Source organism: Penaeus chinensis, chromosome 3, assembly GCF_019202785.1.
Source record: "Penaeus chinensis breed Huanghai No. 1 chromosome 3, ASM1920278v2, whole genome shotgun sequence".
Classification (NCBI taxonomy): domain Eukaryota; kingdom Metazoa; phylum Arthropoda; class Malacostraca; order Decapoda; family Penaeidae; genus Penaeus; species Penaeus chinensis.
The window spans coordinates 22,019,899-22,034,898 of NC_061821.1; the positions used below are offsets into that span (position 1 = coordinate 22,019,899).

At 45.6% G+C, this 15,000-nt stretch overlaps 1 protein-coding gene across 1 annotated transcript in view; it reads right to left on the reverse strand.

Annotated features, from left to right (window-relative positions):
* LOC125038186 (neuronal acetylcholine receptor subunit alpha-4-like) overlaps positions 1-15,000 on the reverse strand; it is a 32,220-nt gene that overhangs the window by 16,862 nt on the left and 358 nt on the right. Inside the window, exon 2 of the mRNA XM_047631572.1 lies at positions 659-703. Coding sequence (XP_047487528.1) covers positions 659-703 — 45 coding nt within the window. The remainder of the gene's footprint in view (positions 1-658; positions 704-15,000) is intronic.

Below are 15,000 nucleotides of genomic sequence, written 5' to 3' on the forward strand. Positions count from 1 at the left end.
TCTCATGTTTCCTCCCTCTCCTTCTCCTATTTCTATCTTCCAAATCCCCCTTAATTGTATAATTTCCATAAACTGAACACCTAAATACCGTTTTCACATTTCGAAGCCATGAATTTGTGTATTGTGTAGGTATCTAAGGATTTAGTATTGATTCAGGGCTACAACATGGAGAGAGAATGGTTTACCTGCATTGTTTTGGATTAGTTCCATTGTGTTGTTTCTATTGTTTCGTTTCAGGTAGTTTATATATATATATATATATATATATATATATATATATATATATATATATACCATCTTCTTTGTCTGTTAATGCTATTATTTTATAACAACAACAGCAATGACGAAGATGGTGATGATGATGATGACGACGATGATGATGATAATAACGATGACGATGACGATGACGATGATGATGATGATAATGGTAGTTATGATAACAAATACAGTAAGAATATCCGTTACAATAACAATAGCAGAAAAAACAATAATAAAAATCAGGACTTTTTTGTAGTCATTGCTATTAAACTGAGCAAATTCCTTATAAATCAAATATAGAAATGAATACCTAGGAAGCCGATTATGGTAGTTGTATAATTGTAATCCTTTAAGTTCAAATGTTTCAACAGAATTACGAACGATAATTGATATCACTTACATTGACAATCCAAGAATCGACCATCAGTGCTTGGGTTTCTTCAATCTGCAAAATAAAAAATAAATTGATCTGAAAATCGTTGGTTTTCTATTTGCTAAACATGATTACAATTCTTAATAAGTAGTGTAAGTGACTAAATGAATTGTATGTATATCTTTTACGACACTGGATAAAATTTGCTAAAGTTTACCATGTTAAAACTCCGTTTTCTCTGGATTGGATCCCATTTTTTAAAAGGATTCAATTGTAGCCTAAACTAAAGTAAATTTACAGGGGGATAATTATTCTTTTCGGTCTATATCAAGAGCAAGGTCTTAATAGAATAAATAGGTAAAATGAAATGAAAAACATCATGACGTACTCTGAACATACACGGAAAATCCATACACTAAAATCTGTTACAAAAAAAAAATCAAAGAAATAAATACATATATATTTCACATATTTTTAGTTACGCAGGAGCAACATGCATTAAAAAAAAAGAAATAATATAGAGGTAAAAAAAGATTTAATTTTTTTTTTTAACACTACTAGACTACTGCCAAGATCTATTATTTTTGTGCGTGTAATTAAGACCCATTAATACTGTGATTTTCGCGAAATAAATAAATATACTATTGATGCTAAATCTCAAAACAAAAGAAGAAGAAAAATATTGGCCCCTTGAATCCGAAGTTTTAGACTGATTAAAAAAATAGATATTTTACTTGGTTGATATGTGAGGTTTTCAACCTCCTCCCCCCCCCCTATACCCACTACCTATCCCCCCCCCCCCACCTTCCTTGCTCCGATCCTTCTATCCCTCTCGTCCCCTTATCCGCACCCTCTTCCTGTCCCCTCGCTTTTTCTCTTCTCTCTCTACTTCCACGGTAGCTTCTTCCTCTTTTTCTTTTCCTTGCTTGTTCTATCTTTTACCACTATCCCTACTCTATCCTGCCTCCATCCTATCCTTATCCTGCCCTGTATCCTGCCGCATTTCCCCCTCGTACCCCTCTTATTCGCACCCTCTTCTTGTTCCTTCGCTTTTTCACTTCCTTCTGCTTCTACGCTAATTTCCCACTTTTCCATTCCTTTTTCCCGTTTACCCTACCTTCTACCTTTAATCCTATCCTCTCCTGCTCCCATCCTATCCCTATCCTACCCAGCATCCTGCCGAAATCCACAGGGCGAGTCGAGCACAGCCGGACCACTTCCCTCTGCCAGCCTCCTTTTTACGCATTTTATATCTGTACCACGCTGGCTCTTCTTTGTACATGTTTTACTTTAATTTACATCCTTTTTGTATTGTTTTTAAATAAACTTTTGAGATCCTTAGTTATCCGTGCATAGTTTACGAAGATTTTGATGTGCGGATAACAGACATCCACATCTGCTGCGTCTGCATCTTTCTTTTCATGTGCTTTTTTTTATCTTTTGTATTTTAAGCTCCGCTTTATTTTTGTATGGTTTCTTTTTACTTATTCATAATTTTAATATCTCTTTTAAGGCGAGAGAAAGTTACTTATTTTAATATTTTTATCAATGAATCGCAGCAGATTCTTTTACGTCTTATTTTACCATAACTATAATTCTTTAACTATTTCTTTTAATGTTTAATTGTCTTTGTGATTGGTTTTTCTTTTGTACATTTTATTTTATTATAACCATCCTTATTTATTGTTTATGCTATTGTTTGTGCTACGCCGACGTCCGCGGGAGTTAATGTAACCCCCACGTTCACGTTTAATAAAGGAAGTGGATACTCTGACTGTGCTTTGACTACCCTTTGGATTTACCTGTCTGGATTTTACACCGTGGATGCCGAAACAAGGTTGTACTGCCCCTTTTACTTGCCCAGGTGTATTTAGGCTGGACGTGCCATTTTACTATTTTACATTCACTGTGAACCATGTGTGCTACTTCGACTTTTACTTTTTACTTTCTCTGAATTTTACTTACTTTAATCTTGTCCTTTTACTGTTTACTCTTATTCATGCTCATACCTTTTACTGTCTTTTACTTGAGCTTTTACTTCCCTCATTTTACCTTTTACTCGTTGTATCTTAGATGTTAGTTCTTGTTATTGTTTTTAAGCCCTTCTGGCGTATTTTTATTCAGTCATAAGCCCCTCTGGCAATTGTCTTTTACTTATTAGTTTGTTTTACTTTGGTGCCTTCTGCACGGTTCTTTTTGTTCATTTTAGATTTTTGTATGTTTTTGTTATGCTGCTTCGTATTGGTCACGCTCCTGGTAGGCCTGCATCTCCGGGGATAATTGGCTTGTGAGGTCGTGTGGGTTCTGAGCCTTCAGCCTGGTCCCCTCACCCCCTTTTTCGAGGAACGAACGGGGCCCCCTCATTTTCCTTGGCCCCTAAGCCTGAAGCTTCCCGCCTCACGGGTGGCCTCTTTTGGGTTCCTCTCTCATATAACCTTACAGGTACACCCCATTTTTGGTGGCAGCGAGTGGGATCTACCAGGAGTGTATTTATGAGTTTCTTTGCTCGTTGACTAATATGAAGATTTTTTTAAAGTCCAGCATTTAGCTTTTTCCTGTTAGGTTAGTTTTAGTAGTTTTAGAAGAGCCACGTTTCTTGTTTTATGTTCTGTGTTTTGTTCTGTTTGTTTTATTTCAGATTTCGTAGTGTTTTAGAATTTTTTGAGCGAGGCTTTTCTCTTTCAGCATTTTATGTCTTGTTTTTTACTAATGCCCGCTCACCAGTTGGTTTTACTTTGTGGCTCTTGCTAGGTATAGGGACACTTTCATGTTCTAATCTTTCTTTTTACCCCTGCTAATTTTACCTTATCCCCTGTGTACACTTGGTTCTTTGTCTTTTTTTTTTTTTCGTGTTTACCCAGTTTACGGGCAGTTTTGGTTATTTTAATATTTCATATGCCAGCATTTGGCTTCAGTTGAACACGCATCACCGTTCACTCTGTTTTGTGGGTCAGCCAGTATCTCTGGCCCCCCCCTTTTTTTTTGGTTGTTTGTGATTGAGCTGTACAGCTCTTTTGTGTGGGGATTTGTTCCTTTGTTTCCAGGCTCTGTACTATGCCTGGACGTGGGAGGTCTTTACGAAGCACCAAGTCATCGAGCCAGCCAAGCTCGCGTACCTCATCGCCTGACCACCGTACATCCCTCCCAGTTTTAGTTCTGCAGGGTCCTAATAGCCAGGTACAGGACGCAGTAAGAGCCGTAGAGGGGGAAGTTACCATCATGGAGGAAATGCTGCAGAGGATGATGGACCTCGTAGCCCAGAACAGGGACGAACTCCTCCGCAGGATGGAGGAAATCTCTCGCAAGAGTGAGGACAGGCTACAACGACTGGAGGACCAACTTCAGGCAAGGACTGCTCCTACCGAGGCGGTGGTATCTCGCAGTAATGGGAGCCAGGTTCCCTCAGCAGCACAGCCTGAGGAACAGCCAGCGGACATTCCACTCCCTCATATTCGACCAGTCACCACACCACCTGCGGCCAGGTCTACTAACCCCATTCACCCAGCAGCTACCAGAGAAGACCTCCGGGAATGGCAGCGGCAACTGGAGGAGAGGGAGAGACGTCTGCAACTGCAAGAGCAGGCTCTTTTACAGAGGCAGCCAGATGGTCAGCAACCGCCAGTGTGCAGAAGAGGGGAAGCAGCACGGGGCGACTTAGCAGCATACCCTGGGTCCTCTTCCCATTTATGGGAGGCTAACCAGACACTCCCTGAGCCGGCCGCAAGACTGACCACACCGTCGCGCACAAGGTACGGCGAGGAGCCAGCACAAGACCACCTTCGATGCCAACCGCCTTTCAGAGATGCAATCCCGTATCTGGTGTCCCGTGACTCTATACCTCATTTTAAAGGGGAAACCTCTGCTTGTGAGCCCCTGAAAAGAAACCAGGAGGTGGAGAGCTACATTCGGGCTATTGAAAACCTGGTAAGGCCCCCAACCGATGATACATACATCCGGGCTGCAAGAGCAAGTTGTCGGGGCAGAGCGGAGACCATCATCAACTCCGAGAGTTTTGACGGGATACAGGACTGGGAGACTTTCAAGCGGCAGCTGAGGCGTAAGTTCAGGGGCACGTACACTGCCTCTGATTTTTTCAAAGTGCTCTACGAGCACAGCATGAGTGAAAGGCAGGCTCCAATGGACTTCTTCCTTGAGGTGGAGGCGTCGGTCTTCCAAGGCTACCGGGACCACCGAGGAGCTGTTGGAGAGCCTTCAGAGCTGATCAGGCGGGTCTTCCTTGCTGGATTACCGTCCACTCTGCGGGATCTCCTTGTTCTCAAGGATGATTGCTCGCCAATCCAGCTAGCAGAAACCGCCCAGAAGCTCTGGAACTCAAGGTATGGCATCCGGCATGGCAGTTCCAACACTCGCCATCAGTCTCCAAATGACCTGCAGGAAGAGGAGTACCAGGTTCGATGTCGCACCCCAGACCGTCCACCCCGTGCACGAGACCGCTATGACCTATTTCCTCTAGCTGCATCACCTCCACTTGCTCGGCCTCTGTCCTCATCTCCAACATCACGGCGTAACGTGTGGTGTGAGTACCATCACAGTTCAACCCACAGCACCCGGGAATGCAGGGCTGCCGCCCGCCAACCATCACCCTCAGCCTACTCTTGTTTCCGGTGTGGTAGAAGCGGTCACTTCTCTCGTGAGTGCCCCTTTCCGAGAGGCCAGGAAGGAAGGGTTCCCAGCTTCACTGGCAACTTCTCAGGAGGGAACCCACACACGCTCTATCGCCGTCCAGACCGAGCAGTTGCAAGCAGCAGCAGTGAGTACTCCAGCAGTCGGCGGACGGCCAGTCGTGGCACTCAGTGTTGATGGGAAGACTCTTCTCTGCTTCGTCGACACTGGATCTCAGGTCACTCTAGTCAAGCCTAGTGCCTTAGAAGTGATAGATCCATCACTCAAGCTCCGACATCATACTTCTAACAAGACTCTCCAAGGTGTCTCAGGAGATCCTTTTCATCCAGCTGCAGAGGTTACGCTCTCCTTTAACATCAGCAAGGATCTCATGTTACTTCACCGAACCATAGTAGCTGACCTTTCGTTCCACGGTGACGTTCTCCTTGGGACAGACTTCTTGCGACGCCTAGACTTCACTTTACAGTCTGAAGCAGAGTCATCTCATGGACTACTGATTCTAGGAGGTTGTGAGTTGTCGCTTCTGTATACCGACGCTCATTCCCTGCAGATTAGCCTGGTTGACTCAGACCTAGCTGATGTTTGTACTGGACCTCAAAGGCCCATCCGACCATCTACTCCACCAGAAGCTGCAGTACACCTTGCAAGACCTACTGAGATCCCGCCACATTCAGGTCGCTTTCTAGAAGGCTGCATCTCTCGCCTGGGACAGACAGATGGAGATGTCGTTTTAACACCTGTTGTGACTGATGAACTAACCCTACCGCACCTTGTTACGACTGCCACTCGACGACGATGCTCTATATGGGCCCTGAATCACACTTCACGGCCACTGGTATTAAAACAGGGTACAAGGCTTGGGACCGTCACACCTCTAGGAGAGGTCTACAGTGCTCCCCAGTCCATCAAGAAGCCTGACCAGCCACGGGCACAATCAACCTTCAGGGACACAGCTGCCAGGAATCATGTACCTCCTGTCAGGACTGGCCTTGAGGAGGAACTTGATTTCACCGACGATAGGATCCATACAGCCCCTGGGTCTACAGGTATTGCTGCTGCCGGGCAAGACAGGTGTCCCGTCAGTCCAGGAACTACAGTAGCTCAAGGCCTGGGATGTTCATCAACCTCTGCCATGACAGAGCCGAGGTCTACATTTCAAACTGAAGAGGAGAGCACATTCACAACTGCTTCTGCCATCACAGAGCCGAAGCACTACACTGAATCCTCCTTGTTACCTGACGGAGCTGTTGAACCCGAGATGGAATGGGACGATTCCTCTACCTATTTACAAGACATTCCAGAAGAAGACTGGGATATCGAGGGTGCTTTCTTACCACCATCTGTAGCTGTTGCCACATGCGAAGCTGTTGTAGAACCAGGTGATGACAATGAAGCTAATGGTATACCTGACCTTGACCAGCTTTTGGAGCAGTTCCAGGAGCTGTGTTAAGCATCGGAAGATGAGGACGACGCAGTATCAGAAGCACCAGATGTTCCTGACTTTGACGCAGATGTTCCCATTGACCCTACTTAGGACCCTGATGTTGAGGACGTTGACACAGATGGACCAGCCGATGTTCGAGTCGACTTCACCAGTGGACCTGATGCTGATGATGTGACCCAGGAACCGTCCTCCAGTGCTGCCCCTGCTCCAGGCGTGTAGCTGTTCAGGGCTGTGGCTCCTTTTCCGGCCCCTTTTCGTGGCTGGGCTGCTTTTAGTCACAAGCCTGTGTTTGTTTTGTGTTTTACTTTCATTTTACTGTTTTTACTGTTCATTTTTATTTACTTGTGTTTGTGTGTTCAGTGATGCGTGTCATGCACGTCCAGCTGAACATGCACCCGTAACTTTTGAGGCAAGTAATCGGGCTCAGGCCTTCCTTGTTTCTCTTTCCAGGTGTGTCTCCGATGTCCTCTCCGACCCCGTGGTATGGGAGGGTTGTGAGGTTTTCAACCTCCTCCCCCCCCCCTATACCCACTACCTATCCCCCCCCCCCACCTTCCTTGCTCCGATCCTTCTATCCCTCTCGTCCCCTTATCCGCACCCTCTTCCTGTCCCCTCGCTTTTTCTCTTCTCTCTCTACTTCCACGGTAGCTTCTTCCTCTTTTTCTTTTCCTTGCTTGTTCTATCTTTTACCACTATCCCTACTCTATCCTGCCTCCATCCTATCCTTATCCTGCCCTGTATCCTGCCGCATTTCCCCCTCGTACCCCTCTTATTCGCACCCTCTTCTTGTTCCTTCGCTTTTTCACTTCCTTCTGCTTCTACGCTAATTTCCCACTTTTCCATTCCTTTTTCCCGTTTACCCTACCTTCTACCTTTAATCCTATCCTCTCCTGCTCCCATCCTATCCCTATCCTACCCAGCATCCTGCCGAAATCCACAGGGCGAGTCGAGCACAGCCGGACCACTTCCCTCTGCCAGCCTCCTTTTTACGCATTTTATATCTGTACCACGCTGGCTCTTCTTTGTACATGTTTTACTTTAATTTACATCCTTTTTGTATTGTTTTTAAATAAACTTTTGAGATCCTTAGTTATCCGTGCATAGTTTACGAAGATTTTGATGTGCGGATAACAGACATCCACATCTGCTGCGTCTGCATCTTTCTTTTCATGTGCTTTTTTTTATCTTTTGTATTTTAAGCTCCGCTTTATTTTTGTATGGTTTCTTTTTACTTATTCATAATTTTAATATCTCTTTTAAGGCGAGAGAAAGTTACTTATTTTAATATTTTTATCAATGAATCGCAGCAGATTCTTTTACGTCTTATTTTACCATAACTATAATTCTTTAACTATTTCTTTTAATGTTTAATTGTCTTTGTGATTGGTTTTTCTTTTGTACATTTTATTTTATTATAACCATCCTTATTTATTGTTTATGCTATTGTTTGTGCTACGCCGACGTCCGCGGGAGTTAATGTAACCCCCACGTTCACGTTTAATAAAGGAAGTGGATACTCTGACTGTGCTTTGACTACCCTTTGGATTTACCTGTCTGGATTTTACACCGTGGATGCCGAAACAAGGTTGTACTGCCCCTTTTACTTGCCCAGGTGTATTTAGGCTGGACGTGCCATTTTACTATTTTACATTCACTGTGAACCATGTGTGCTACTTCGACTTTTACTTTTTACTTTCTCTGAATTTTACTTACTTTAATCTTGTCCTTTTACTGTTTACTCTTATTCATGCTCATACCTTTTACTGTCTTTTACTTGAGCTTTTACTTCCCTCATTTTACCTTTTACTCGTTGTATCTTAGATGTTAGTTCTTGTTATTGTTTTTAAGCCCTTCTGGCGTATTTTTATTCAGTCATAAGCCCCTCTGGCAATTGTCTTTTACTTATTAGTTTGTTTTACTTTGGTGCCTTCTGCACGGTTCTTTTTGTTCATTTTAGATTTTTGTATGTTTTTGTTATGCTGCTTCGTATTGGTCACGCTCCTGGTAGGCCTGCATCTCCGGGGATAATTGGCTTGTGAGGTCGTGTGGGTTCTGAGCCTTCAGCCTGGTCCCCTCACCCCCTTTTTCGAGGAACGAACGGGGCCCCCTCATTTTCCTTGGCCCCTAAGCCTGAAGCTTCCCGCCTCACGGGTGGCCTCTTTTGGGTTCCTCTCTCATATAACCTTACAGGTACACCCCATTTTTGGTGGCAGCGAGTGGGATCTACCAGGAGTGTATTTATGAGTTTCTTTGCTCGTTGACTAATATGAAGATTTTTTTAAAGTCCAGCATTTAGCTTTTTCCTGTTAGGTTAGTTTTAGTAGTTTTAGAAGAGCCACGTTTCTTGTTTTATGTTCTGTGTTTTGTTCTGTTTGTTTTATTTCAGATTTCGTAGTGTTTTAGAATTTTTTGAGCGAGGCTTTTCTCTTTCAGCATTTTATGTCTTGTTTTTTACTAATGCCCGCTCACCAGTTGGTTTTACTTTGTGGCTCTTGCTAGGTATAGGGACACTTTCATGTTCTAATCTTTCTTTTTACCCCTGCTAATTTTACCTTATCCCCTGTGTACACTTGGTTCTTTGTCTTTTTTTTTTTTTCGTGTTTACCCAGTTTACGGGCAGTTTTGGTTATTTTAATATTTCATATGCCAGCATTTGGCTTCAGTTGAACACGCATCACCGTTCACTCTGTTTTGTGGGTCAGCCAGTATCTCTGGCCCCCCCCTTTTTTTTTGGTTGTTTGTGATTGAGCTGTACAGCTCTTTTGTGTGGGGATTTGTTCCTTTGTTTCCAGGCTCTGTACTATGCCTGGACGTGGGAGGTCTTTACGAAGCACCAAGTCATCGAGCCAGCCAAGCTCGCGTACCTCATCGCCTGACCACCGTACATCCCTCCCAGTTTTAGTTCTGCAGGGTCCTAATAGCCAGGTACAGGACGCAGTAAGAGCCGTAGAGGGGGAAGTTACCATCATGGAGGAAATGCTGCAGAGGATGATGGACCTCGTAGCCCAGAACAGGGACGAACTCCTCCGCAGGATGGAGGAAATCTCTCGCAAGAGTGAGGACAGGCTACAACGACTGGAGGACCAACTTCAGGCAAGGACTGCTCCTACCGAGGCGGTGGTATCTCGCAGTAATGGGAGCCAGGTTCCCTCAGCAGCACAGCCTGAGGAACAGCCAGCGGACATTCCACTCCCTCATATTCGACCAGTCACCACACCACCTGCGGCCAGGTCTACTAACCCCATTCACCCAGCAGCTACCAGAGAAGACCTCCGGGAATGGCAGCGGCAACTGGAGGAGAGGGAGAGACGTCTGCAACTGCAAGAGCAGGCTCTTTTACAGAGGCAGCCAGATGGTCAGCAACCGCCAGTGTGCAGAAGAGGGGAAGCAGCACGGGGCGACTTAGCAGCATACCCTGGGTCCTCTTCCCATTTATGGGAGGCTAACCAGACACTCCCTGAGCCGGCCGCAAGACTGACCACACCGTCGCGCACAAGGTACGGCGAGGAGCCAGCACAAGACCACCTTCGATGCCAACCGCCTTTCAGAGATGCAATCCCGTATCTGGTGTCCCGTGACTCTATACCTCATTTTAAAGGGGAAACCTCTGCTTGTGAGCCCCTGAAAAGAAACCAGGAGGTGGAGAGCTACATTCGGGCTATTGAAAACCTGGTAAGGCCCCCAACCGATGATACATACATCCGGGCTGCAAGAGCAAGTTGTCGGGGCAGAGCGGAGACCATCATCAACTCCGAGAGTTTTGACGGGATACAGGACTGGGAGACTTTCAAGCGGCAGCTGAGGCGTAAGTTCAGGGGCACGTACACTGCCTCTGATTTTTTCAAAGTGCTCTACGAGCACAGCATGAGTGAAAGGCAGGCTCCAATGGACTTCTTCCTTGAGGTGGAGGCGTCGGTCTTCCAAGGCTACCGGGACCACCGAGGAGCTGTTGGAGAGCCTTCAGAGCTGATCAGGCGGGTCTTCCTTGCTGGATTACCGTCCACTCTGCGGGATCTCCTTGTTCTCAAGGATGATTGCTCGCCAATCCAGCTAGCAGAAACCGCCCAGAAGCTCTGGAACTCAAGGTATGGCATCCGGCATGGCAGTTCCAACACTCGCCATCAGTCTCCAAATGACCTGCAGGAAGAGGAGTACCAGGTTCGATGTCGCACCCCAGACCGTCCACCCCGTGCACGAGACCGCTATGACCTATTTCCTCTAGCTGCATCACCTCCACTTGCTCGGCCTCTGTCCTCATCTCCAACATCACGGCGTAACGTGTGGTGTGAGTACCATCACAGTTCAACCCACAGCACCCGGGAATGCAGGGCTGCCGCCCGCCAACCATCACCCTCAGCCTACTCTTGTTTCCGGTGTGGTAGAAGCGGTCACTTCTCTCGTGAGTGCCCCTTTCCGAGAGGCCAGGAAGGAAGGGTTCCCAGCTTCACTGGCAACTTCTCAGGAGGGAACCCACACACGCTCTATCGCCGTCCAGACCGAGCAGTTGCAAGCAGCAGCAGTGAGTACTCCAGCAGTCGGCGGACGGCCAGTCGTGGCACTCAGTGTTGATGGGAAGACTCTTCTCTGCTTCGTCGACACTGGATCTCAGGTCACTCTAGTCAAGCCTAGTGCCTTAGAAGTGATAGATCCATCACTCAAGCTCCGACATCATACTTCTAACAAGACTCTCCAAGGTGTCTCAGGAGATCCTTTTCATCCAGCTGCAGAGGTTACGCTCTCCTTTAACATCAGCAAGGATCTCATGTTACTTCACCGAACCATAGTAGCTGACCTTTCGTTCCACGGTGACGTTCTCCTTGGGACAGACTTCTTGCGACGCCTAGACTTCACTTTACAGTCTGAAGCAGAGTCATCTCATGGACTACTGATTCTAGGAGGTTGTGAGTTGTCGCTTCTGTATACCGACGCTCATTCCCTGCAGATTAGCCTGGTTGACTCAGACCTAGCTGATGTTTGTACTGGACCTCAAAGGCCCATCCGACCATCTACTCCACCAGAAGCTGCAGTACACCTTGCAAGACCTACTGAGATCCCGCCACATTCAGGTCGCTTTCTAGAAGGCTGCATCTCTCGCCTGGGACAGACAGATGGAGATGTCGTTTTAACACCTGTTGTGACTGATGAACTAACCCTACCGCACCTTGTTACGACTGCCACTCGACGACGATGCTCTATATGGGCCCTGAATCACACTTCACGGCCACTGGTATTAAAACAGGGTACAAGGCTTGGGACCGTCACACCTCTAGGAGAGGTCTACAGTGCTCCCCAGTCCATCAAGAAGCCTGACCAGCCACGGGCACAATCAACCTTCAGGGACACAGCTGCCAGGAATCATGTACCTCCTGTCAGGACTGGCCTTGAGGAGGAACTTGATTTCACCGACGATAGGATCCATACAGCCCCTGGGTCTACAGGTATTGCTGCTGCCGGGCAAGACAGGTGTCCCGTCAGTCCAGGAACTACAGTAGCTCAAGGCCTGGGATGTTCATCAACCTCTGCCATGACAGAGCCGAGGTCTACATTTCAAACTGAAGAGGAGAGCACATTCACAACTGCTTCTGCCATCACAGAGCCGAAGCACTACACTGAATCCTCCTTGTTACCTGACGGAGCTGTTGAACCCGAGATGGAATGGGACGATTCCTCTACCTATTTACAAGACATTCCAGAAGAAGACTGGGATATCGAGGGTGCTTTCTTACCACCATCTGTAGCTGTTGCCACATGCGAAGCTGTTGTAGAACCAGGTGATGACAATGAAGCTAATGGTATACCTGACCTTGACCAGCTTTTGGAGCAGTTCCAGGAGCTGTGTTAAGCATCGGAAGATGAGGACGACGCAGTATCAGAAGCACCAGATGTTCCTGACTTTGACGCAGATGTTCCCATTGACCCTACTTAGGACCCTGATGTTGAGGACGTTGACACAGATGGACCAGCCGATGTTCGAGTCGACTTCACCAGTGGACCTGATGCTGATGATGTGACCCAGGAACCGTCCTCCAGTGCTGCCCCTGCTCCAGGCGTGTAGCTGTTCAGGGCTGTGGCTCCTTTTCCGGCCCCTTTTCGTGGCTGGGCTGCTTTTAGTCACAAGCCTGTGTTTGTTTTGTGTTTTACTTTCATTTTACTGTTTTTACTGTTCATTTTTATTTACTTGTGTTTGTGTGTTCAGTGATGCGTGTCATGCACGTCCAGCTGAACATGCACCCGTAACTTTTGAGGCAAGTAATCGGGCTCAGGCCTTCCTTGTTTCTCTTTCCAGGTGTGTCTCCGATGTCCTCTCCGACCCCGTGGTATGGGAGGGTTGTGAGGTTTTCAACCTCCTCCCCCCCCCCTATACCCACTACCTATCCCCCCCCCCCACCTTCCTTGCTCCGATCCTTCTATCCCTCTCGTCCCCTTATCCGCACCCTCTTCCTGTCCCCTCGCTTTTTCTCTTCTCTCTCTACTTCCACGGTAGCTTCTTCCTCTTTTTCTTTTCCTTGCTTGTTCTATCTTTTACCACTATCCCTACTCTATCCTGCCTCCATCCTATCCTTATCCTGCCCTGTATCCTGCCGCATTTCCCCCTCGTACCCCTCTTATTCGCACCCTCTTCTTGTTCCTTCGCTTTTTCACTTCCTTCTGCTTCTACGCTAATTTCCCACTTTTCCATTCCTTTTTCCCGTTTACCCTACCTTCTACCTTTAATCCTATCCTCTCCTGCTCCCATCCTATCCCTATCCTACCCAGCATCCTGCCGAAATCCACAGGGCGAGTCGAGCACAGCCGGACCACTTCCCTCTGCCAGCCTCCTTTTTACGCATTTTATATCTGTACCACGCTGGCTCTTCTTTGTACATGTTTTACTTTAATTTACATCCTTTTTGTATTGTTTTTAAATAAACTTTTGAGATCCTTAGTTATCCGTGCATAGTTTACGAAGATTTTGATGTGCGGATAACAGACATCCACATCTGCTGCGTCTGCATCTTTCTTTTCATGTGCTTTTTTTTATCTTTTGTATTTTAAGCTCCGCTTTATTTTTGTATGGTTTCTTTTTACTTATTCATAATTTTAATATCTCTTTTAAGGCGAGAGAAAGTTACTTATTTTAATATTTTTATCAATGAATCGCAGCAGATTCTTTTACGTCTTATTTTACCATAACTATAATTCTTTAACTATTTCTTTTAATGTTTAATTGTCTTTGTGATTGGTTTTTCTTTTGTACATTTTATTTTATTATAACCATCCTTATTTATTGTTTATGCTATTGTTTGTGCTACGCCGACGTCCGCGGGAGTTAATGTAACCCCCACGTTCACGTTTAATAAAGGAAGTGGATACTCTGACTGTGCTTTGACTACCCTTTGGATTTACCTGTCTGGATTTTACACCGTGGATGCCGAAACAAGGTTGTACTGCCCCTTTTACTTGCCCAGGTGTATTTAGGCTGGACGTGCCATTTTACTATTTTACATTCACTGTGAACCATGTGTGCTACTTCGACTTTTACTTTTTACTTTCTCTGAATTTTACTTACTTTAATCTTGTCCTTTTACTGTTTACTCTTATTCATGCTCATACCTTTTACTGTCTTTTACTTGAGCTTTTACTTCCCTCATTTTACCTTTTACTCGTTGTATCTTAGATGTTAGTTCTTGTTATTGTTTTTAAGCCCTTCTGGCGTATTTTTATTCAGTCATAAGCCCCTCTGGCAATTGTCTTTTACTTATTAGTTTGTTTTACTTTGGTGCCTTCTGCACGGTTCTTTTTGTTCATTTTAGATTTTTGTATGTTTTTGTTATGCTGCTTCGTATTGGTCACGCTCCTGGTAGGCCTGCATCTCCGGGGATAATTGGCTTGTGAGGTCGTGTGGGTTCTGAGCCTTCAGCCTGGTCCCCTCACCCCCTTTTTCGAGGAACGAACGGGGCCCCCTCATTTTCCTTGGCCCCTAAGCCTGAAGCTTCCCGCCTCACGGGTGGCCTCTTTTGGGTTCCTCTCTCATATAACCTTACAGATATATACGAGATCCAATTTTAAGTAAAAGCTTTTTGGTTTAGAAGTAATTATTCAAGATTAGAGGTTCGTTTTATTTTTAAGATGTAATTCCAAAGGCTTTGCTAAGTAGAAATATCAGTGTAATATATCACGGTAGTTAAGTTTTAAATAATTTTCGTTACTTTTACATATCTTATCACTGGTTCAGCTGTTTCATGCCTTGAATAAAACAGTTATTTCTTCCTTTTTTTTTCTATTGCTCAATAGGGAAAGA